We start from the raw sequence: 24,707 nt of genomic DNA, 5'->3' as shown, positions 1-24,707 counted from the left end.
AGTTACCTAAGATTGCAGTTTGAAACCACTGGGCTAGGGTTTAATGCACGAATTGCTTGAGAAAGACTGTTATTCATAATTCTCAATCCATAATTAAAATACTGTTAAGGCATTTTCATATATCTGCACTTTCATATAGCTGTACCTTCTTCAGATGTTTGGTACCTATGATGCAAGTAAAAAATCAAAATATACTGGTCAGGAATAAAATAAAACCTTTCCACACATGTAACATACATAGATGAACTCAAATTTTGTAGTACAATATGGTTTTGTTTATGAAATTAAGCCATATATGATATTTTGGCTGTTAGAACATAAGAGAAGCACCAAAAAGACAAAAAAGGGGAATGATCAAAGAGGTTCCAACATAGGGATATTTATTAAAATCAGCTTAAGACACCTATATGTAATAGACTCAATGCAGTTCTGCATTTTGGTGCTAAGCACGCCTGAGCAGTGTAAATGCTTCTGCAGAAAAATAAAACAGTAAGAGACATAAATACACAATTATGTACTTCTATGATGTTAAAAAAATCCGCCCACTTAATAACAAATATGTAGAAACTGAAAAGGCGGACCAAAACAAATAATAAATAATGCAGAAAGAATTTTTATTGACTTCTGTATTGTTTTTACTAAGACTCACTAAGTCCATGAGTTTTGACACAGGAATAAGCTACAGTAAATGAATATTGCTTTGATGAATGAAATTTAATCACATAGCTCAAAACTGACAAATAAAATGGACATTGAATTTTGCTCTTATGATTGGGAGACACTGAGATTTTGGAGATCTTGGAGTGTGTATTAGGGAATGGTAAGACTGATGGGAATTTTGAGGGGCAGTATGAGTGGGAATGTTTAGATGGACAGAGTATGAGTGAGAATATGAAATGGGTGTAAGAGAAAGGGGATGAAATGTGGGGAGGGGCTGAGACATTGTGGAGATCTTTTACAAAGGCTCGCTAGCATTTCTAGTGCACACTAAATGCTAGAGACGCCTATTGGAATATACGGGCGTCTCTAGCATTTAGTGCACACTTATTTTTAGCACGTGCACACCTTTTGTAAAAGGGGTCCTATGTGAATAATCTGAAGGACTAGAGAGCGCATGAGAGGCCTTGAAAAAGGATGGGGGTTTCGTGGGGTATAAATAAGAAGATTGGATTGTTAACTTGATATACCACTTAATACAAAAGTTTTAAAGGAGTTCAATGAATCGCTGAAAAGATTGAGTGAGGGTAGAAATGGGGTTTAAAACATGGTAAAAGAGAAGGCAATAGGTGATGGGATGGCGCATAAGAATAGCCATACGGGGTTAGACTACTGGTCCATCTAGCCCAGTATCCTCCTTCCATGGTCATTCCAGATCACAAATACCTAGCAGAATCCCAAATAATAGCAATCGATCCCAGGTATAAGTAGTGACTTTCTCTGACTGTCTGGGAAAGGTTAGATCCTGATCCTCATGTGATTGATGATTGTTTGATTACTTATTTTAGGTATGTTTGCCCTTTGGATGGTATAGTAATCTGTATAGCTGTTATTTCCTGTTGTTGTTTTTTCCTATAGAAATTTTCAGGGCTGGCCCAAGGGGCTGTGGTGCCCTGAGGTAACTTTGGCATCAGCGCCCCCCCTCCCCAAAATCTCAAATCCTAAGTCTGACATCTCTACCTCCTCTCCCCTTACCACCCATGGGGGTGGGGGTTGAAGGGAGAGAGAGAGTGAGATGCCAGACTGAGATTTTGGTGCCTTTTAATCACTGGTGCCCTGAGCCAGTGCCTCATCTGGTCCATAGATTGTGTCGGTGCTGGGAATTTGGAATTCCTTTCTGAAACTGTTATGGGGGGAGGGTTTCTTTATGCATAGAAGATCATAGTGTCTTTTATTGCTAATTTAAAAATGGGGAGAAAGATATGATATGGGGAAATGTCATTTTGGCTTGCCATCCCAATATTTCCACAACTGTACAGAGTTGTTATCCTCTATCTGAATATTTGGTGCAACAATTTTGCTGCAGCTGTTAACGTTTCTCCGTAAAATGAATCTGTCACTTAATTTTTTTCTAATTAAAATATATTCCTCTAGATCATTACAGATTTGTCTGAAACAATTGATTTTTTTTCATTCTGCTATACAAAGCATTCTGATAATTATCTCTCTCCTTTTAACATGTTATTGTAAATACCAAAGTGTATGAACTATGAATTTATAAGAAGGTAAATCCTTCCTTAATAATTCAGAGCCAGTTGCAAAGTCTAATACAAGCACAATCTATATCTGGGAGTTATGGCAAGTCAGGTGTTTGTGGGATGCTTATTACAGCAATTTAAGCCTTGTTTCATTAACCATCAGCTGAAAATGCACATGGTAGCAGAATATGCATAGAGTTAAATTGAAATACTTGTATCAGAGGACCCTAAAGTATATTTAATATTTGTTTAAAAATTAGTGTATAAAAAAATTGTGTCCTTGTTCAAATATATAAGAACATACAAATAGCCATACTGGGTCAGACCAATGATCCATCTAGCCCACTATCCTGTTTCCAACAGGTCACAATACCTGGCTGAAACCCAAATGGTAGCAGCATTCCATGCTACCAATCCTAGGGCAAGCAGTGACTTCCCCATGTCTGTCTCAATAGCAGACTATGGACTTTTCCTCCGGGAACTTGTCCAAACCTTTATTAAACCCAGATACTCTAACCACTGCTATTACATCCTCCGGCAAAGAGTTTCAGAGCTTAACTATTCTTTGAGTGAAAAATATATTTCCTCCTATTTGTTTTAACAGTATTTCCATGTAACATCCTTGTGTGTCCCCTATTCTTTGTACTTTTTGAAAGAGTAAAATGTCGGTTCACTTTTACTCATTCTACACCACTCAGGATTTTGTAGACCCCAATCATATCTCCCCTCATCCGTCTCTTTTCTAAGCTGAAGAGCCCTAACCCCTTAGTCTTTGTACTTTTTGAATTTACTTTTATTCATTCTGCACCACTCAGGATTTTGTAGTCCTCAATCATATCTCCCCTCATCTGTCTCTTTTCCAAGCTGAAGAGTCCTAACCTCTTTAGCCTGTCCTCATATGAGAGGTGTTCCATCCCCTTTATCATTTTGGTTGCTCTTGTTTGAGCCTTTTCTAATGCGACCAGAACTGAATGCAGTACTCAAGGTAAGGTCACACCATGGAGCGATACAGAGGCATTATAGTATTCTCGATCTTATTTACCATTCCTTTCCTAATAATTCCTGACATCCTGTTTGCTTTTTTGGCTGCTGCTGCACACTTCGATGACACCTAAATCTTTTTTTTGGGTGCTGACCCCCAAGGTGGACCCTAGCATCAGATAATTATGATTGGATTTATTTTTTCCAATGTGCATCATATTACATTTGGCCATATTAAATTTCATCTGCCATTTGGATGCCCAGTCTTCCAATTTCCTACGGTCTTCCTGCAATTTTTTACAGTCTGCATGTGTCTTATCAACCTTGAATAGTTTTGTGTCACCTGCAAATTAAATTACCTTACTTGTCATTCCTATTTCCAGGTCATTTATAAATATGTTAAATAGCACTGGTCCCAATACAGATCCCTGTGGCACTCCACTATTCACCCTCCTCAATTGAGGAAAATGACCATTTAATTCTGCCCTCTGTTTTCTGTCCAATAATTAATTCCTAGTCAGCACCAGAACATTGCCTTCTATCCCATGACACTTTAAGTTTCTCAAGAATCTCTCATGAGGAACTTTGTCAAAAGCTTTCTGAAAATCTTGATACACTACATCAACCTGCTCAACTTAACTGCATGTTTATTCACCTTCAAGAAATGAAGCAAATTGATGAGGCAAGACTTCCCATGGCTGAAACCATTCTGACTCTGTCCCATTAAACCATGTTTATTTGTGTGTTCTGTAATTTTATTTATTTATAGTTTCCACTGTTTTAACTGGCACTGACATAAGTCTTACTGGTCTGAACATAATATATACATTGTAAATCTTAGATTATTTCAAGTGACTTGGAATCTTTGCTTATAGTTTGTGTAGTATGTTTTTAGTGCATACTTACCTAATTAGAAACATGTGATATTTCCCCTTTATATGTGCAAGTGGTAGTGTCTTCTGGTGTCCTATCACAAAGTTCATATTTGGGTTTATGTGGCTACAGGATCTACACTTATACTTTATAAACCTTTGTTTCCCTGAGATTCTCTTCTGAGTGTGGTTTCAATTTTAGTTTGAATTGTTGATTTTGAAAAGCGCTAGTAATGTTTTGAGGTGATAATGGTTTCTTTGTGACTTGTACCTGTAACATCCTGAGGCCAAGTGTGTGCAGGGTCCACACTATTTGTTTTTTAAATTAAAACTAAATGGGACTTAAAAAGTTACTCATTTAGCGTGAATTTGGGTGACAAGAACTAGAAGGCAGGCTTTCAGCTATATTGGTCCTTGGTTGTGGAATGTTCTTCCCTGTGTAATATAAGAAGAAAATAATTATCTCTCTTTATTTGTTTATATATCCTACATTATCCCAAAACAATTTCAATTCAATGTGGCTTACTTACATTACAAAAGTTGATTTACAATGAGTGAGATTTGAAGATTACAAAACGAGAGAACAATTTTACTAGTGCAATATTATGATGGTCAGTGAAAGTACTGAAATTAATTAGTATCTTGAGATAAAAACTTTATGAACAGGAAAGTTTTTTGGAGGATTTGCAGAAGGGCAGGTAGTTAATGTTTTATTTCTCTTGGAAGAGAGTTCCATTTAGAAAAGGGGTGAGCATTTAGTGCACTATTAATTCAATTAATTTTAACTTCCCTCTGTTGTCCAGCATTGCTTTCTCTCCCCTGTCTATCCAATTTCACTTTGACATAACGTAGGGAAGGTATCGGTGTCAGTTGCAAGTAGCATGTTAAAGGGGGGGAGGGAAGAGATGCTGGACCTGTGTGCTGGGGGGGGGGGGCAGTGTCAGCAGCAGGAGATGAGAGAAATGGGTGTCTCTGTTAGGAGTGACAGGTTTAGCAGCAGAAGGGGAGACACTTGGATGTATGTATAGGGGAAGAATTCAACTGCAGAGGAGAAAGGTAGGTACCTGTATGGAGGGGAGAGGGGTGCAATGTGCTGTGGGAAGAAAGTGTGTGTCTGTGACTTTTCATTATATTTAACAGGTTTAAAAAATTTCCATGCAGTGAGAATTTACCTAGTACCAAGCCATCCAACCCAAAGGTGCAATTAATCGTGTGATTAAATGTTTTATAATCATTGCCCACCATTAAAAAAATTAAAGGCTAGCCTATTTGTTCAAGCATTTAGAGAAGAGTGGGTTGTTAATTCTGCTTCTTATAATATTCTACAGTGCTAATGTAAACAATGCAAATTTTGATTAAGGGTTTGGATTTTTTTTACCTGATTTTTTCTTAGTCGTTACGGGGTGGAGTAGTGCCGACACATACTGGTATGAGTCGACTATCTTTAAGATAGTGATCAGTAGTTTGTTTCTTTTGTAGTTTTGCAATATTTTATCATGTGTCTTGTAATTGTATGATTTTTTTTCTTTTCTGGACAGTTACATAAACAGCTTTGATTTTTGATTGTCATATATGTAAATAAATAATAATGGCTTGCCTCCTCTTCAGATCTCTCTTGTCCTGTCTGTCGTCCAGCTTCTGGATATTTAGATCTTTATTTCCATATGCTTTGTGACAGACAGTTGACCATTTTAGTATCCACTTTCTCAACTGACTCCGTTCAGTTTCTCTTTTTGAGATTCAGTCTCCAGAATTGCACAGATGAGCTGTCACCAGGGACTTACACACATCCTTCTTCCTACTGGCCATCTCTCTTCCTGTGCACGCAAGCATCTTTGTGGCTTTTGTTGTCATCTTTTCCACCTGTTTGGTCACCGGAAGATCAAGGATGGTATTACGCATAACTTAGATTTAAAAATAATTTATTTTTCCTACAGATAAGAAATGTGGAGACAAACCAATGCCTAGATAACATGGCAAGAAAAGAAAATGAAAAGGTTGGAATTTTTAATTGTCATGGAATGGGAGGTAACCAGGTGAGAGAACCCTTTTATTACTGATAAGATACCTTTCTGATCTCTTGCTTTTTATTTTAGTCCAATGAAACATGGGAGTTTCTTTTTTAAAAAAAAACTGTTTTATGCTCAGGCAAAATGGATCCTGCAATAATTTCTCCTGTTTTGAATCTAAAATATGAACCTATCAACACTGCATTATGGTGTGTAGCAGCAGTGTAAGTTTTTTTACATAGAGCTGTCACTGTATATAATGTTTTGCAGAACCATTTGCATAGTTATGCTGTCCCTGATGTAAGACCCCCACTGTCTAGTATATCATGGGTGGTTATAATATGTAAAGACAAGTCAGTGCAGTGTTTATCTCCACCTGTAATGATTTACATTGCTGTTAGGATGAAGCCTACCATTGTTAATGTTCAGCAGTAACTCAAATGTATTCATCATGATTCCTTTTCTTTAGGTTTGCCCTATGAGTAGAAGGCAACCTTCCTAGCAATTTGTAGCACATTATGTTGCTGTTAAATTTAACTAGCAACAAATCATTTGTGGATACCACTGGTTTTAATAATGTTAATTGGGCATGAAATGAAAGTAATACTGTAGTGCTACTGTCCTTAACCTACCTGGAAGCCCTAACTTTCACTATTATACCTAGTGTACACATTTTATACCAGTTTCACATCAGTAGTGAAGTATTTATTTATTGGGATTTATTAACTGCCTTTATGAAGAGATTCACCCAAGGTGGTATACAGTATTAACTTTGTCTATCAAAATTCAGAACTGTATTTCACCTGTATTTTTATATAGTATTTTTCATAGTGGTACTAGGTCATATTCCTAGTTTATTTGGCAGTACTCTTCTATGAGCATCACGGCATCAAAGGGCATGGATCCATAAACCTGCAAACTTTTGCCTAATAATGTTACAACTTTAAGCATTGGGTCATACATACTGAGCACAAATAGACTGAAGTGGTTCACTCAGTCACACAGCAAAAGACAATTAAAACAGGTTCACTAGGTTCCTTTATCTGCTGTCTTAGGCTTCCACTTTCCTGCCAACTTCATGCAAGCTATCACCATCCATGATGCCACATGATCAATGTAAAATGCCCTTACTCTGCATCATATTTAATAAACAAGCACATTTGTTATAGGATTGGTGCTAAATGTGATAAATATGGCAAATAATTGTTGGTGATATCTTAAATATTAGGGAATGCTCTATCTCACTGAATGCAGATAGACTGAATGAGTTCTTTGCTTTGGTCTACAGAAGAAGATATAAGAGATGTACCTGTACCAGAAATGGCTTTCAAGGGTGACAATGCGAAGGAACTGAAATAAGTCTTGGTGAACCCTGGAACACGTACTGAGCCAAATCAATAAATTACAGTAGTAAATCAACTGAACCAGATAGCATACACCCTATGGCAGTGTTTCCCAAGGCCGGACCTGGAGTACCCCTTGCCAGTCAGGTTTTCAGAGTATCCTCAATGAATGTGCATGAAAGAGATTTGCCTATAATGGAGGCAGTGTATGTAAATCAAGTTCATGCATATTCATTGTGAATATCCTGAAAATCTGAATGGCAGGGGTACTCAGGACTGAACTTGGGAAACACTGCCTTAGGGTACTGAAAGAACTGAAAACATAAAATTGCTGATCTGCTGTTAATGATCTGTAACCTGTCGTTAAAATCGCCCTTAGTACCTGAAGATTGGATAGTGAACAATGTAACGCTGATTTTTAAAAAGGGTTTCAGGATTGATATGGGAAATTACAGACCGCTAAGCCTGACTTCCATTACATCCCAAGGATCAGTCCAGACAAATGGGTTGTGACCTTCTGCCAGCAGGTGGAGATAGAGAACTGTAAAGTGTTGTGCCTCATAAGCTCCTGCACTTAGCAATTAAACCAGTATCTCCAGCAGACGAGATTGCAGCTCCTATGTGCTGTGGTGACTTCTGTGTGGCCTCTTGTCCTGCTTTCAGGTTCAGTTGAGTTTGGGATTGAGAGTATCCTATGCTTCATACATAGTATCATAGTAGATGACAGCAGATAAAGACCTGTATGGTCCATCCAGTCTGCCCAACAAGATAAACTCATTACATATGATATGTGATACTTCTTATGGTTAATTCATTCCTTTCAGTATTTATATACCACTTTAGACGTAAGTGGTTTACAGTTTCATTTTACAGGTGCTGGATCTGTCACTAGTGGGCTCACAATCTAAGTAGTACATTGGGACATGGAGGGTTAAGTGACTTGCCCAGGTTCACATGGAGCTGCAGAGGGAATTAATGCTGGTTCCCCAGGATCTCAACCTACTGCTTCACATCAGGCAGCAGTGGGAATCGAACCCAGTTCCCCAGGTCAGCAACCCCTACATCAGAAGACGGGTGCCAGCAGAGAGAAGGCCCTGGATCAGGTCTGTTGAGATCGCTGTCGGCTCGGCTGGCTGCTGCATAAGAGTTACTGTGGTAGGAAGGGGGGAAGAAGACAAAAGAGCTGGACCTATGAAGGGAGGAGAAGCCCTGACAGTGTGGGGGGGGGGGGGGGTTGCTGGACCAGCAGAGAGGGGGCATTGGAAATGCGGGGGGGGGGGGCTGCTGGACCCACGGAGAGTGAGGAGGCACTGTAAATGAGGGAGGAGGCTGCTGGAGAGAAGGGAGAAAAGTGCTGGACCATTGGGAGGAGGGAGGGATGGCTGGAGGGAAGGGAGAGAGAGACGCTGAACCCATGAGGGAAAGGGGGAGAGAGGCACTGGACCTATGGGAAGGGGGGGCTGTTGTAGCAAAGGGACAGAGGTGCTAGATCATTCCTTGACTGCTGAAGGGAAGGGAGAGAGGTCCTGGGCCTGCAAGGTAGGAAGGCAGGGGAAGGGACACAGGAAGGCAATGCCAGATAGGGGGTATATGGATACAGAGGGAAGACACTAGACAGGGGAGAGAATAAGGATGCAGAAGGGAGATGCTGGACTTGTGGGGGGGGGGGGGGGGTCACAGCGTAGTGGTGCTGGCCATAGGTGGAGGGGATAGGGACATGCAGGGAGATAGACAAATAGAAAATTCTGGACAGGGAATTATATGGGACACAGAAGAGAGATGCAGAGCATGGGGAAAGACAGGTATATAGAGATGGAAAATGGATGGTGAGCATGGAGAAAGAAGAAATGTCAAATGGGCATGAGATCCTAGTGAGTGAGTTGAGAAGATAGAGGGAAACAGAACCTGGGACCAACATGATTTGAAAAATAAAATGAACAGACAACAAAAGGTAGAAAAAAACATTTATTTTCTATTTTCTGATTAGAATATGTCAGATTTCAAATGTGTATCCTACCAGAGCTGGTGTTAGACATGGCTAGGGCCCAGGGCAGAACTTAGGGCTTAGGGCTCTCTTAGTCCAGGGGGGCAGTTGTCCTAGTTGAACCCCCTCTAACACCATCTCAGAGACTTACATGCAGTGCAAACTACTTTGACCTCTTTAAGGCGATTGGAGGCCATTCAGCCTCTTCCTCCAACAGAGAGAGGCACGGGTCGATATTCCATCTATTTTATCGTCCCAAAGAAAGAAGACCCTTTTTGCCCGATTCTGGATCTCAGAGGGGTGAACTAGTCTCTCGGAGTGCTGCACTTCTGTGTGAAGACTCTTCATTCTGTCATAGCCTCAATCCAGCCAGGCGAGTTTCTCATCTCATTGGACCTCAAGGAGGCTTATTTTCATATTCCAATTTGGCCTCCTCACTGGAAATTTCTCTGGTTTGCAATCCTGGGAGATCATTTTCAATTCAAGGCCATACCTTTTGGCCTCGCCACTGCACCTCTCACATTTTCAAACATTATGGTGGTGGCGACAGCCTTTCTTCGCCGGCAAGGTACATCCTTACCTGAATGATTGGCTAATTCAGGTGCCTTCTTATCAAGAGACCCTTCATAGTACACAGGCAGTCCTGTCTCTTTTTTCTGCGCTGCATTGGGCAGTGAATTACAGCAAGAGTCATCTCACCCCCATCCATACCCTGGAGTTTCTGGAAATGTGCTTCAGTGCCCAGGCAGGGAAGGTTTTCCTGCCTCAGCATTATCAGCTGAAGCTCACATCAACTTCTCGGGCTTCTCTTTCTTCCCCTACCCGCAGGTGTGGGATTATGCTCAGGTTCTCGGTTCTATGATGGCATCTTTGGATGTTCTGCCTTGGGGTGAAGTTCCACATGTGGCCCCTACAGTTGTCCCTGTTCAGCCGGTGGTCTCTGGTCTCAGGGACTTACGACCAGCTGGTGCCGTGGACACCTCAAGCCAGATGGAGTCTGACTTGGTGGCTTCTCCCTGTGTATGCTCCGGTGGGATTGTCCTTACACACTCCCAGTTGGTGCATTCTCACTTGCAAAATGCCAGCCTCTTCAGATGGGGAGCCCATTATCTCAACCACTCTGCACAGGGACACTGATTGAGAGTGGAGGCTTCCTGGTTCATCAACAAAGTAGAACTTCAAGCTGTCTGGAAAGCTCTACTAACCTTTTCGCTGCTTCTTCGCTGGAGTATGGTGCATGTGCTCTCAGACAATGTCAGAGCCATGTGTTACATCAACAGACCAGGAGGAACATTGTGTATCTTTAGCTCAGGAGGCATGTCTTCTTTTTCAATGGGCGCAGTCGAACATTCCAATGATTTCAGTGTCTTTCATAGCAGGTTCATTGAACTCGCAAGTGGCTTTCTTCACCAGAGTGTTTCTGGACTATGGAGAGTGGCAACTGTCCAAGACTGCATTTCGCGTCATTTCCACGCAGTAGGGCCTTCCGGTTCTGGAACTCATGGCATCCAGACACAATGTGGAAGTACACAGATTCTACAGCTGCTTCAGGGAGACAGACTCCCTAGGAATGGATGCATTGGTACAGCCTTGGCTGTCAGCCTCCTTTACATGTTTCCTCCTTGGCCTCTCATGGGAAGGACATTGTATAGGATTGTGTGTCATCCCAGGAAGGTCATTAATGTAGCTTTGGACTGGCATTTGCCACTGCTGCAAACTGGATACTGGACTAGGTGGGACTATTGGTCTGAATCCAGTATGGCTTAGAGCATTTTTGAGCCCTATTAAACTTTTTTTTCAAAGATGTAAAATAGGGAGGGAAACATTTCTCCGAGAACAAGCAGGATACAGAAGTACTTACAATAAATAAATAAATATAGGTGACATCATCTGACGGAGCCCCACATGAAAACTTGCCTCCAACACTGATCTACAGAACTTTTGAGGTAGCTCATGCATGTCATCTCTTGCCTGCTGTTGTCACTTTGGACCACATTAGTTTTAGGTTTTCCGTGGAGCCAATTGAACATCTTTTTGATCATGGCTTCTTCAGCGTGTTTTTGTTTTACATTTTACTAAAAGCGTGTAAGTTCCCACCATTGTGGTGCATTACTCTTCCCAGTAGCATCATTATTAGGTTTTTTAATCATTTAGAAGTTTCTTCCATTTTTTATGTTTGCTTGGTGTAAGTCTCTGTAGGTTTTAAGCATATTGTGTCATGCAAGGCTTCTATGAATTTCAGTTGCTGTATCAGGCTTAGCTGGGATCTGGGATAATTTGACAAACCCTAGTAACTCCAACACTCAAATGGTTAATCACACTGATCACTCTGTTCATGATTTTTCTTTTACTAGCCAACTGCCCAAATAGGGAAACGCATGCTCCCCCAGTCTGTGTAGATACATGCAATGTTCATTAGGCACTTTGTAAGTATATGAGAAGCTAACATGAGGACATGTCAGCCTCTGGTAATGGTGGAGTGTTTTCCTGTGTCAAATCTTAGATACTTCCTGTGACGTTAATGTATCTGAATGTGGATCTAAGCAGTCTTAAAGTTAAGGAAGTAATGGTATTAGGGAGCTTAGGGAAACCACCCTGAACTTTAGTTTGGCAAGATAATTATTCAGAGTCCTTAGGCCTAGGATTGGACAGAATCTTCCTGTTTTATTTGTGATCAGGAAATACTCATAATAAAATTTGTTCCTTTTCCCCCTGGTGGAACAGAACATATTGCCTTCATATAAATTGTGTTCCAGTAACCTAGATGCAAAAAGGAAAGCTCCTGCACACCCTGCCTGAAATGAACTTGTAGTAAAAATGCCTTGAGCTGACTTAAAAGTTGATTTAAAAAGTGGATTCAAGCTGATCTTCCGCTGTCAAATTTAAGTCAGTAAGAACCCCCAGATTTCATACTTTTTTTTTTTTTTGAAAGGTTTAAAATCAAAGATATTCAAGCAGTTTTTGTGTGTGTCAGAGAAAGGGATCTATTAAATTTCAAGAGGTTACTGCGCATCCAGGAACTATTATTATTAAAAAAAAAAAACCTTCAATCGTAGAATAAAGACTCATTAACTTTAATTTAAATCTGAAATTCATTAACATGAGAGAATTGCATAAAACCTAAACTATCAGGTTCCTTACGTAAAAAAACAAAGTCCCTCATTCTATAATCTTGTGCACTCATTTTTGCGATCAGGACTAGATTCAGTAAATGGTGCTTAATGCTATTCTGTAATGGGCACTCAAGATGAGCGCCCATTATAGAATAGCGCTGATTGGTGATTTAGGCAACAAAATTTATACCTGCTGAAACCAGGTGTAATTCCCAACGCCCAATTTGGGCGTACATCTCTGGTATTCTGTAACACTGCACACAAATTTTAGGAATGTCCTGATCCATCTATACATCTTCCATTTGAATACCCCCTTTTGAGTTGCGCTCCATGAGATTTGGGCACACATTGTTATGGAATACACAGGAAGATTTGCATGCGGATCCAAATTGGTGTCATTTAGTATCCAGTTATTGACACTAATTGGCTTGTGAGCCAGTTTAGTTGGGTGCACATCTTGGCACCCAGTTTTAGGCACCATATTTAGAATCTGGGGATTAGTGTACAAAATTGCATGCAGCTTTTAGTTAAACCACAATAATGCCTAAATAGGGACCACTGGTGAAATATTCTAATTCTAATGTTGTATTACCACGTGGTATTCAAAATATTCTGCTTCCTGTAAATCACACTTGTTTATTCTTACTTTTATTAAGAGGACCTCAGATCTTCCCGGCTTGGCTGTTCTATTCAGAACTCTTTTGCATGATATTTTCTTACATGCGCTCAAGCTGTTTTCTGGAAGTATTTATTATCACCGGTCCTATATTTGCTATCAAATTCTTTCAGAGGTCAGGATTCTAAATCACTGAAAAAAACTCCCACTCGGAGAAAAAACAGTGATTCCTGCCCTCTGAAACACAGCTTCCCCTTGTATCAAGCAGAATGCCAGTTATGTGTGTAAGTTCATTGGCAGATTAGATGCTAATTAGCACTAACAGCCAATAATCACCAATAATTGGAGTTAATTGGCACTAATTTGCAGTTAACTGTGCAGCTGCAGTTAGTTGCAATTCTAGAAACTTAGCATGGGAAATGTGTAGCAAGTAAGTAAGTGCAAGTGGGCATGGGCAGGTCAGGGGCCTGACCAGCACTTACATACTAAGATTCTAGAATATTGTCAGGTGTGCAGCTGCAGTGTTTAGTTGCGCTCATTTACACTAGCCACTGAAATGGCACAAGCAGCCACTCCTAAATATCGGCACTTAAATTCCCAACTTAAGCTGGTATTTTACAATGAATTCTAGCGCCTACATTGTGGCAGCCTTTTCAGAAATAACCCTAAACTTTAGCCCTAAGGAACACCATGTGCCATCACCCAGGTGCCAGCCTTTACTCTGAGAGTGTTTCCTCCAAAATGTTTTAAACCAACTAAAAACATTGCCATAAATGCCCATATGTTGTAACCATTTCAGTAAAAATGTGTGATTGACAAAGTCAAATATTGCTGATAGTACAGTAGAATTAATTTTATAACCTGCCAAAAGTCATTTTCTGCCTCTCTAGCAATTCATTCCATATGGTCTGCACTAAAACCCTTTCTAAACTCTGATTGAAAGGGGTCTAAGAAACCAAATTTATCTAAATATTCTTCCAGCTGTATAAAAATGCAGAAATTAGATATTGGCCTGTAATTTAATACAGAACTGGGTATTGAGCACTGGGGGTTTTAAGTAGGTATTACAATTGTTTTATGAAGAACATTAAATAGACATTGTTTGTAAAATTAAATTAACCAGCAAAAGCAGCCAACCTGATAGTTCTGAATTCACTTCCTTCAACAGTACTAATGAACAAGTATCTAAGTCTGTCCCACTCCTACATAATTTACAGATTAATTTGCAAAGTTCCATTACCCTAAATTCTCCCCAAGACCATTCTTATTGCTCTTGTTCTGGTACAAATAAATTTTCTATTATCCCTTGAGTATTTACCTAACTTTAATTACAGAATCTTTATTAGTAGAAAATCAATGATACATTATTAGCAAAATAGGAAACAGTTGATTACAATCTAGCGTATGATTTGAGATGTTCGACTTAATTGTGGCCTCGCTCAACAACTTTATATATTAAACCCTCCTGATGTCAAATCATTGTGTCAGCCAGTGGACCAGGGCGTACTGAAAATCTTTAAAATATTGCTGTAAGCTTCTTGCAACGCTTTGTGTACTGGATGAAGGTAAAGGAATGATTGAAGTTTTAAAGAAGGTGAACATCAAAGATGTCTACTGGTTCGCTTAATCATGGGATAAAATTGAACCTCCAACCCTTGCAAAATCATGGAGAAAGTTAATTCCTGAGAATGAAAATGAACACGGATATGACACTGAACACAGGGCAGCCCAGGAAAATCTTCCTTTGTTACAGGAAATACCGGTCTATGAGAATTCTTGTAATGATGACGTGCAAGAATGGAGGCAGGCAGACAAGCAAGAAGAGCTAGCTGACAATGATGTGATTGCTCTGCTGAACCAGGAATGGAGATGATGATGTTGACACCATGAGTGAGGCTGAACATACAGTAAATAACATTGTAAAAGTCATTCATAGTGAAGGGGTCAAGGCAATTGAGTTTTGCACTGGCATATGTGGAACAACAAGAGAAAGTGACGGTTACTGATGTAATGTTATTGAGACGCTGGCATGATCTTGCAGCGAGGAAGAGAAGTAAAATGGGAAAAACAAACATTAATCACAAAATTTTACAAAGCACTTTTATAATTTGTTTACCAGTTTCATTGCTACTATGCAGTACAGTACTCTTTATGATTGTGATTTTACAGTATTGGTCTTATTTTACAGTATATATAATGCAGTACAGTTCTGCAATTTATATTACAAACCTTTATTTTAGAACAAGCACATGTACAGTAATTGTATTAGCTTTCCAGTCATGCTGCAGAATGAGCTATAGTGTTGTTAAGATCCCAAAACAGTATATTTTATGCTGCTTATCCTAGAAATATACCAAAATGTATATTTCCTAGAAATAAGCAGTGGATTTTCCACAAGTCCATTTTAATAATGGCTTATAACTTTTCTTTTAGGAAGCTATCCAAACCTTTTATAAACCCCACTAAGCTAACTTCATTACTGCATTCTCTGGCAACAAATTCCAGAGTTTACATTTTGAGTGAAGAAATATTTTCTCCTATTTATTTTAAATTTACTACTTTCTAGCTTCGTTGAATGCCCCCTAGTCCTAGTATTTTTGAAAAGAGTAAGCAATCGATTCACGTCTACCGTTCCATTCCACTCATTATTTTATAGACCTCTTACCATATCTCCCGTCAGCCGTCTCTTCACCAAGCTAAAAAGCCATTGTTGCTGTAGCCTTTCCTCATACGGAAGTTATCCTATCCCCTTTATCATTTCCGTCGTCCTTCTCTGTACCTTTTCTAATTCCACCATATCTTTTTTGAGATGCGGTGACCAGAACTGCACACAATATTTGAGGTGGGGTCACACCATGGAGCGATACAAAGGCATTATAATGTCCTCCTTTCTGTTTTCCATTCCTTTCCTAATAATACCTAACATTCTATTTGGTTTCTTAGCTGCTGCCGCACTCTGAGCAGAGGGTTTCAACGTATCATCAACAATGACACCTAGATCCCTTTCCCGGTCAGTGACTCCTAATGTGGAACCTTGCATTACGTAGCTGTAGTTTGGGTTCCTCTTTCCCACATGCATCATTTTGCACTTGCTCACATTAAACATCATCTGCCATTTGAATGCCTAGTCTCCCAGTCTCGTAAAGTCCTCTTGTAATTTTTCACAATCCTCTTGTAATTTAACAACTTTGAATAACTTTGTGTCATCAGCAGATTTAATTACCTTACTAGTTACTTCCATCTCTAGATCATTTATAAATATGTTAAAAAGTAACGGTTACAGCACAGACCCCTGGGGAACCCCACTATCTACCCGTCTCCATTGAGAATACTGACTGTTTAAAAGTACTCTCTCTTTTCTTTTAACCAGTTTTTAATCTATCTCCACACATGCATCTCAGCTAATGAAAACTGAAACTAAAAGCCACAGTACTTTTACAATGGCTGCATTTGCGCCACATTTGGAGTGATGGCTGATGTCATATCTCAACAGAGTGGCTAATTCCTAAGGAGTTTATAATCCCAAATTTACAGATTTAAATTCCTGCTAAACTTTATCATAAGCATTTATTTGGAGCACTGTATGTACCATATAAACCCCTATCTAGATCATAACTGCATTACTTGCAATCACATTATGCACACACACAAATGCAGAATGCAAAAAGTACCTCCTCCCCCCCCCCCCCCTCCCACCACTACCTTATAATCCCTGGTGATCTAGTGGTGTAGTCAGTGCAAGAGTGATCCCCAGGTGCTCTTGCCTATGTCAGCTCTACTCTCAAAATGGCTGCTGTGACCTCTTGTGGCAATCTCGCAAGATTGCCACTTGAGGTCTTGGCTTCCATTTTGAGAGCAGAGCGCCTAGGATCACTCCTGCCCTGACTACACCCCTAGACTGCTTGGGATTGTGAGATAGGTCAGAGGGAGAGGCAACTCCTGTACGGTGGAGAGGAGACAAAGGGAGACAAACAGAACAAAGCACTAATTTTTAGTTTCCACCAAAAACAGTTTCTGCTGAAATGGAAACCATGGCCGCAGCTCTTTGGCTGAAACTGGGCAGAAAAAGGATTTGGGGCCAGTTTCGGCACTGTAAGCAAAGCCAAAATTTGGTTGGCCTGTATAAGCAATAACAGCTAGAAGTATAAAATCTCAATTGGTAGAGTATAGGCAAGTTTAGAAGATTAGCAGCTTTGTTAGTTATTTGTAGCGCTATAGAAGTGATAAGTAGTAGTAGTAGTTATTACTGCACATACACAAGTAAATTATTTTCTTTGATTTCTCAAAATGACTTGGGTTATATATTTAGGGGGCAATTCTGTAAGTGGGCTGCAAGGTAGGAGCCTACTCGGTAATGGAACCTAGGCAACTAGTATCACTTTGAGGTTGGGGGAGCAGTTATCAATGTGGGCTACTATTGTCAGGTTATTTTAGCACAAGGTCCTTTTTTATGCAATGGGACTCTGTGCTAAAATAACCCAACTTGTGGTAAAATATTCCGACTTAACAGTAGCCCACGTTGATAACTTCCCCCTTGGTACTGTTGCACATAACATTTAGGCAACCATGGTTAAACCCATAACACAGTGTTCTGTAAGTTACCCGTGTAGGTGTAAGCCTGCAAATGCTCCACCTAGTGTATTCCCCCTTGCAAATATGTTCTATGTAAATGTAGTGGGTATCTGCAGAAGTGCGCTTACGTGCCCTGCTAGCACATGTGTGGGCGCATAACTGCTAGTATTCTAAACAGTTATGCATGCAATAGGTGTACAAATGTTAGCACCCAGTTTATAGAATTGCCCTTCATGTGACAACATACCAGTGCATTACTGGTTTCACGTATGCACAGAGCCCATTAGGAAAGGGGTCCTTATTGAAAAGCACAGGCAGTTGGCATCAGGTTCTAACTGCATTAAGTGCTTTTATTTTAATTTTCCTAGCTGTGGTGTTTGATTAGGTCACACTATACAATGCACATACACTAATGTAAATGCATTCTACATTGGGGCAAGATTAGGGAGGTTCTGGGGTTGGGGTTTAAAGTTTGTATGGAGAGCATCAAATTTGGCCCTTCTCCTTATAGCTGTGCATTTTAAGTCAAATACATAAATATTTATTTTTTATTTTATTTTAGTTACATTTGTACCCCGCGCTTTCCCACTTACGGCAGGCTCAATGCGGCTTACATATACAGGTACTTATTTGTACCTGGGGCAATGGAGGGTTAAGTGACTTGCCCAGAGTCACAAGGAGCTGTGCCTGAAGTGGGAATCGAACTCAGTTCCCCAGGACCAGAGTCCACCACCCTAATTACTCCACTCCTCCAAATAGCAGGTATAACTTGAAATATGTTATCCTTTTAAAGTCATACGTATATATTGAATTGATCATGGCTGAATGTATGCATAAGTTACCAGGTTAAGGTTGTCACATCTGGCTCACTAGATGTTTAATGACATTTTCTCTTTAGAATCCAGAAGCAATATTTCATTTGTTCTTTTTAATTACAAGGTTTTCTCATATACTGCTAATAAGGAAATCCGAACAGATGATTTATGCTTGGATGTCTCCAAACTTAATGGCCCAGTAACAATGCTGAAGTGTCACCATCTAAAAGGCAATCAGCTTTGGGATTATGATCCAGTGGTAAGTCACATGATAATTCTTGCTTTTTGGTTTTATTGTACCAAACATTTTCCTGAGATGACTCTCTTCACAGCAGCTTTTATGTTTTTTTTTTTATTATTGTTTGCTGTTTAACCATTTTCCTGTTATAAAATTAGATCCATGGTGTGGCTGCTGTGACTTTGGAGTCCTTCTGGAAGCCTGTAATACGCTTTAACTGTTAATGTGATTAAGATGGTTACCAGCTTAAACTGGGACTTTGATCATTGTTTCTATTTCTGTGACTGAGCAAAAACAGGAACTGGGCTAACACATTACTAGACTGGGAAATGCGGAAGCATGAGTGATTTGAAAAGTGCCTTAATGTTGTCAATGTTAAAGATAGGGAGGTGCTAAAATAAAAGGTGAAACACTTGGAAAATCAAGCTTGAAAGACCCGCTTGAGAGTTTTGAATTTTTCAAAATCATCAAAAGATTTTCCAAATGCCAGCAGAAAATGTATCTCCTATCTCTAGGGCACATTATTTATCACTGTGGGGAAGAGGTGGGGTGATTCAAATGGAGAACAGGAAAGAGGCCCTTCCAAATGTGAATTAATTTCTGGAGAGTTCTTTGGAGGTGATATTGAAATGACTACTCTGATAACTTTGTGTTGGAATCTAATCAGAATACAGTACTTTGATTGCATTTCAGATATATGAATGAGGTGTTTCCACCCCCCTTTCCTGGCAAAATGTGCATATATTTCCTGATTATTTTTTTAATTAGCTACCCAAACAAGATTTTGTGAATTCTTGGTTTTGAAAACAAGTTCTGGCCTTTGGTGGTGGCTTTAATTTAAAATTTCCTTCTTTGTCTTATATCATGCTTGGTGGTTAAAAAAACAAACAAAACATTCTTATACTCTAAACAGTTCCTAGATTTTCTGATTGCTAGTGAAGAGCCCAGGATTGTGTTATCTGAATATCTGAGTCTTTCTAAGGGTTATTGTGTAGCCAGTAGTCACAGTTTCTTTTCTTGGACTCCCTCTTTTATAAAGACCAAGCAGGCAAGTTGTTCCTTTCTTTTGTATTTATATTTCCTATACTTGTGGACTAAAGGTTGTTCTGTGTTCTTTTTCACTGTCATTGGAATTAGTATGTGTTTTCTTTATTTCCTGTCAATTCAGGTAAGTTTCTTACATGTAACTTTGATAAAATGAAATAAAAATAAAATTGAGTTTTAACCAGTCAGATATAGAAACATGATGGCAGATAAGTGCCAAAAGACCCATTCTCAGTAACCACTAACACTTTCTTTCCTAAGGAAAACCACATGCCTGTCCCACGCTTTCTTAAACTCTGACACAGTCCTCATCTTCATGAACTCCACCGGAATGCCATTCCACACATCCATCACTCTTTCCATGAAAGAGTATTTTCTTAGATTCCTCCTAAGTCTGTTTCCGCTTAACTTCATCGTATGCCCCCTCATTCTAGAGTTTTTCTTCATTTGATAAAGGCTCACCTCCTGTATATTATCGCCACTGAGATATTTAAATGTCTCTATCATATCCCCTCTCTCCTGCCTCTCTTCCAGCGTATACATGTTGAGGTTCCTAAGCCTGGCCCTATATGTTTTATGGCCAAGACCACTTACTAATTTTGTAGCCACCCTCTGAACCGACTCCATCCTGTTTATATCCTTCTGTAGGTGTGGTCTCCAGAATTACACACAGTACTCTAAATGAGGCCTCACCAGAGACTTATACAAGGGCACTATCACCTCTTTTTTTCCTGCTGGTCATCCATCTCCTTATGCAGCCAAGCATCCTTCTGTCTTTGACCTTTGCTTTTTCTACCAGTTTGGAGACCTTAAGTGATACAATCACCCCCAAGCCCTGCTCTTCTTTTGTATATGGAAGCACTTCAACCCATATATTGTATCGTTTCCCTGATTTCTTGTAACCCAAGTGCATGACCCTGCATTTCTTAACATTAAATCTTAGTTGCCAGTTATCAGACAATTCTTCAAGCTTTGCTAGATCTTCCTAATGCTATCCACTCCCTCCAGGATGTCCACCCTATTACAGATTTTGGTATCGTGTGCAAAGTGACAAACCTTACCAGACAGCCCTTCCACAATTTCACTTACAAAGATGTTTAAAAAAAAAAGCTGGCCCAAGGACCAACCCCTGTACTACACCACTAATAACAAACTTTTCCATTTACCACTACCCTCTGTCTCCTTCCATTTAACCAATTTTTAACCCAGTCATTCACTTTAGGTCCCATACCAAGGGCACTCAGTTTATTTATCAGTCACCTGTGCAGAACTGGGTCAATCCAAGTACACAACATCTAGCGCACCTCCCAAGTCCAAACAGTCAAAGAAATCAATCAGATTTGTCTGACATGACCTGCTTCTAATGAAGCCATGCTACCTCGGGTCCTGCAGTCCATTCAATTCGAGAAACCTCACAGTCCTACACTTTAGAAGCGTTTCCATTAGTTTACTCACCACCGAGGTCAGACTGGCAGGTATGTAATTTTCAACCTCCTTTTTACTTCCGCTGTTATGCAGAGGGACCACATCCACCCTTCTCCAGTCCTCTGGGGCCACTCCAGACTCTAATGAAGCATTGAAGATGTCAGACAGTGGAGCCGCCAGAACCTCTCCGAGTTCCTTGAGCACCCTCAGATGTATCCCATCAGGCCACATTGCTTTGTCTACTTTTAGTGTAGCTAGCTCCTCATTAACAGTCTTCTGAGAATCGGTCCTGGTCTATCATTCATCCATCCCCATTTGTATTTGTTTTCTGTGTTCCTATCCCCATCCATGAACACAGAACAGAAATAATTGTTAAGCAGTTCAGCTTTATCCTTATCAGCTTCTATATATTCCTCCCCCTCAGGTTTGAGCCTCACAATGCTATTATGACACTTCCTCCTGTCACTTATATATCTGAAAAATGTCTTGTCCCCCAATTTTACCATATCGCTATCTTTTCTTCCATTTGCCTCTTCACATTCCTGACAGCTTTTCCAGCTTCTCTTAGCTTTTCCAGGTATTTACTACTACTAATCATTTCTATAGCGCTACTAGACGTACGCAGCGCTGTACACTTGAACATGAAGAGACGGTCCCTGCTCGACTAATTAGGACAGACAAACAGGACAAACAAGAGATAAGGGAATATTAAAGTGAGGATGATAAAATAAGGGTTCTGAACAAGTGAACAAGGGTTAGGAGTTAAAAGCCTGTCCTCCTCTTTCTGTGTCGTCTTGTAATGTGTGAAAGCTAACCTTCTTTCCCTTACCTTTTCAGGTGCTATGTTCAAGAACCAAAGTGGCCTTCTTCCCTTTTACTTTTATGTAATTATGTACTTTTATGCAATTATTTTAAACAGTTGATTGCTAGCACCTTAGCCTAATTACCTCTTCAAAGGTTTTAACATTCTATGAATCTGATTTTATTATCCATGTATTAAACAAAATCTATACTACTCTAGCCATCACAAAGTAATATTAGGCATGCTTCAAGGAGGTGCTGTTTCTCTTAAACTGAACCTCCTTTTGGCAGAATCTTCATAGTAGTAGTGTAAGTACTGATTTTGTAAATTGGAAAGTACATAAGTATTTCCATACTGGGACAGACCAAAGGTCCATCAAACCCAGCATCTTGTTTCCAACGGTAGCAAATCCAGGTCATACAGTTAAAACCTGTTGAGAATGTTAATTTAAACTAGATATTCAGAGGCTAACATATTTATCCCACTGTGCTATCTAGTTTTCAAAAAGATGGCATTTCCAGTCATATAAATATCACCAAATAATTTGACTAGATTTTCCTATTTTTTATTTTGTCTAATTATAATATCTTGTGTTTACTTTCTTTCTCAGAAACTAACCCTACTGCATGTGAACAGTAATCAGTGCCTGGATAAGGCCACAGAAGAAGACAGCCAGGTGCCCAGCATCAGAGACTGTAATGGAAGTCACTCACAACAGTGGCTGTTACGCAATGTCACGCTTCCAGAAATATTCTGAGAAGTTTCAGAAAGAAGGGAAAAATCCTATATTAAAAGAATAGAATTGACTGGGCTACCTCGGCAAACATTACTTGCACATCTTTGGGTAACGAGAGAAAGAAAAATGTTTTCTACTAGAGAAAGGAAGGATATGCAGGATTATCAGCCCTTAGGACTTTTCCAGCATTTCTGAAGTTATGAACTTCCTGTACAAGTATGATGAAACTTTCATGCAAAATTGTGCACGCTGATGTTTACAAGATGGCAAGGCATCTCCCTCATCAAGAAAAATCATTCTAAATGACAATTAAAACTAGTCAGAATCAGCTCTGGTGAGCCGGATATTGTTGCTATATGCTTGCACATCAGTACCTTCTTCTGAAAGTGCTGTCATAAATGAAGGGATTTCCATGACGGGAAAGACTTTCCTTGTTGTTGGTTATAACCAAGTACAAAATATTGATTCAAGAATGTATAGATTCTGAAGACCGGTCAAGTTTAGTAAAATGGAAGTCGCATACAAAGAAAATGATTTTTTTATGGTAAAGAACAGGGTCGAAAAGATGTTAAATCAGATCAAAAGTACAATTTGTTATAGTAAAGTATCAAATTTATATGTAGATTTTATACCTCAATGGGGCAAACTAAGTTCAGAAATTACATTCTTACAGTTTTCAGTGGTGTGAAAGTCACAGATAGCTATATATTTTTTTCCTAGGAGGCTGAAAGTAATTTTTGAGAGCAGACAAAATGAGGTTAAACCAGATTTATCTCCTTGAATATCACATTTGACTTTATTTTTCTGTCACTTTTGCTTTTATCTCAATTTGTGAGCTTTTGGATTTCTAATATATCTTCATATTGCCTTCCTGAAAAGAAATAGAAATGGAAACGTAACATATTGTAATATCTACAAAGAAATTCTGTGCCAGACCTTCCACTTGTCTTGTATTTCAGCCATCCAAACATTTTGGACTTGTCATGCCAAGTTAAAGATCCCACAATATATTTTGAACTGCCTAAATCAACTTGACTGATTTATGTTCCCAAGATTTATACTGCTGTAACCATAGGGGGGTTTCTCCCACAGCAATAAATTCTGTTCTTTGTTTTATAATGCCAGCCAACAAATAGCCTGCAAAAGAAAACAGGATATATGATTTTAGTGACAGTGCCAGAGGTGTGCTGGAAAATCACCTTAACACCTTCACTCCATACTCAAAATGTGCTTCATTGTCAAGTGCATATTTAGATTAGATTCTTGAAATGTATTGTTGATCCGCTGCTTTTTTTCTAATAAAACCTGAAGAAAAATTGTTACTTTGAAATGATTCTGAAGGCTTAATATATCTATGATAAATATAAATTAGAAATTCTCAGAGGAGAAGCATGACAGAGAAATTCTCACATGTGGCTGACATCATCCAGCGCGGCCTTGTGTGCAAACTCCAGCCCTGAACACAGAGCTTTTGAGCATGTATGCCTCATCCTACCTGTAGCTGTTGGCATGGGACCTCTTCAGCTTTTAGTTTTCCACAAAGCTGATCACAGTAGGTCACCTCAGCTTTTTTGTTGTTGTTGTTAAAATTAATTTTTCTATGCATAAATCTTGTCAGTCATGCAGTTTTTCTTCCCAGTTGTTTCCCTAGTTAGTTATTGCTGGTCAGTTTTTAGGGTTTCTTTCTTTATTTTTTTTCTTGTTGGCTCCATAGAGGCTTTTTTTTTTTTTTTTTTTTTTTAGGCCTTGAGCACTGTCTGGGAGTTTTTCAACATCAAGTCATTTGATTTCACTGCAGCTATTTTTCCCGAGAATAGAACATCTCCAGTGGCTTCAAAAGGTGTTTCTTGTGCAACAGGACCATATCCATTATTTTCAGATAGAGACTCATACATCTCCGATAGAGTATTTTTATGAGTCTGACTCAGATCGTTCCTGGGACTTTAAAGAAGAAATTTTCTC

At 39.4% G+C, this 24,707-nt stretch overlaps 1 protein-coding gene across 2 annotated transcripts in view; it reads left to right on the top strand.

The window, feature by feature from the left end:
- The window catches only part of GALNT1 (polypeptide N-acetylgalactosaminyltransferase 1), a 214,007-nt gene extending 189,938 nt beyond the window's left edge, over positions 1–24,069 (top strand). For both annotated transcript variants that reach the window (XM_030204622.1, XM_030204632.1), the window contains exons 9-11: positions 5,986–6,084; positions 18,625–18,759; positions 22,620–24,069. In XM_030204622.1, the coding sequence (XP_030060482.1) occupies positions 5,986–6,084; positions 18,625–18,759; positions 22,620–22,766 (381 nt within the window). In that variant the 3' untranslated portion in view covers positions 22,767–24,069. The remainder of the gene's footprint in view (positions 1–5,985; positions 6,085–18,624; positions 18,760–22,619) is intronic.
- Positions 24,070–24,707: the final 638 nt, after the last annotated feature.

The sequence above is a fragment of the Microcaecilia unicolor genome, chromosome 1, assembly GCF_901765095.1.
Source record: "Microcaecilia unicolor chromosome 1, aMicUni1.1, whole genome shotgun sequence".
In the NCBI taxonomy this organism is placed as follows: Eukaryota; Metazoa; Chordata; class Amphibia; order Gymnophiona; family Siphonopidae; genus Microcaecilia; species Microcaecilia unicolor.
This window is presented reverse-complemented; position numbering and strand designations above follow the sequence as displayed.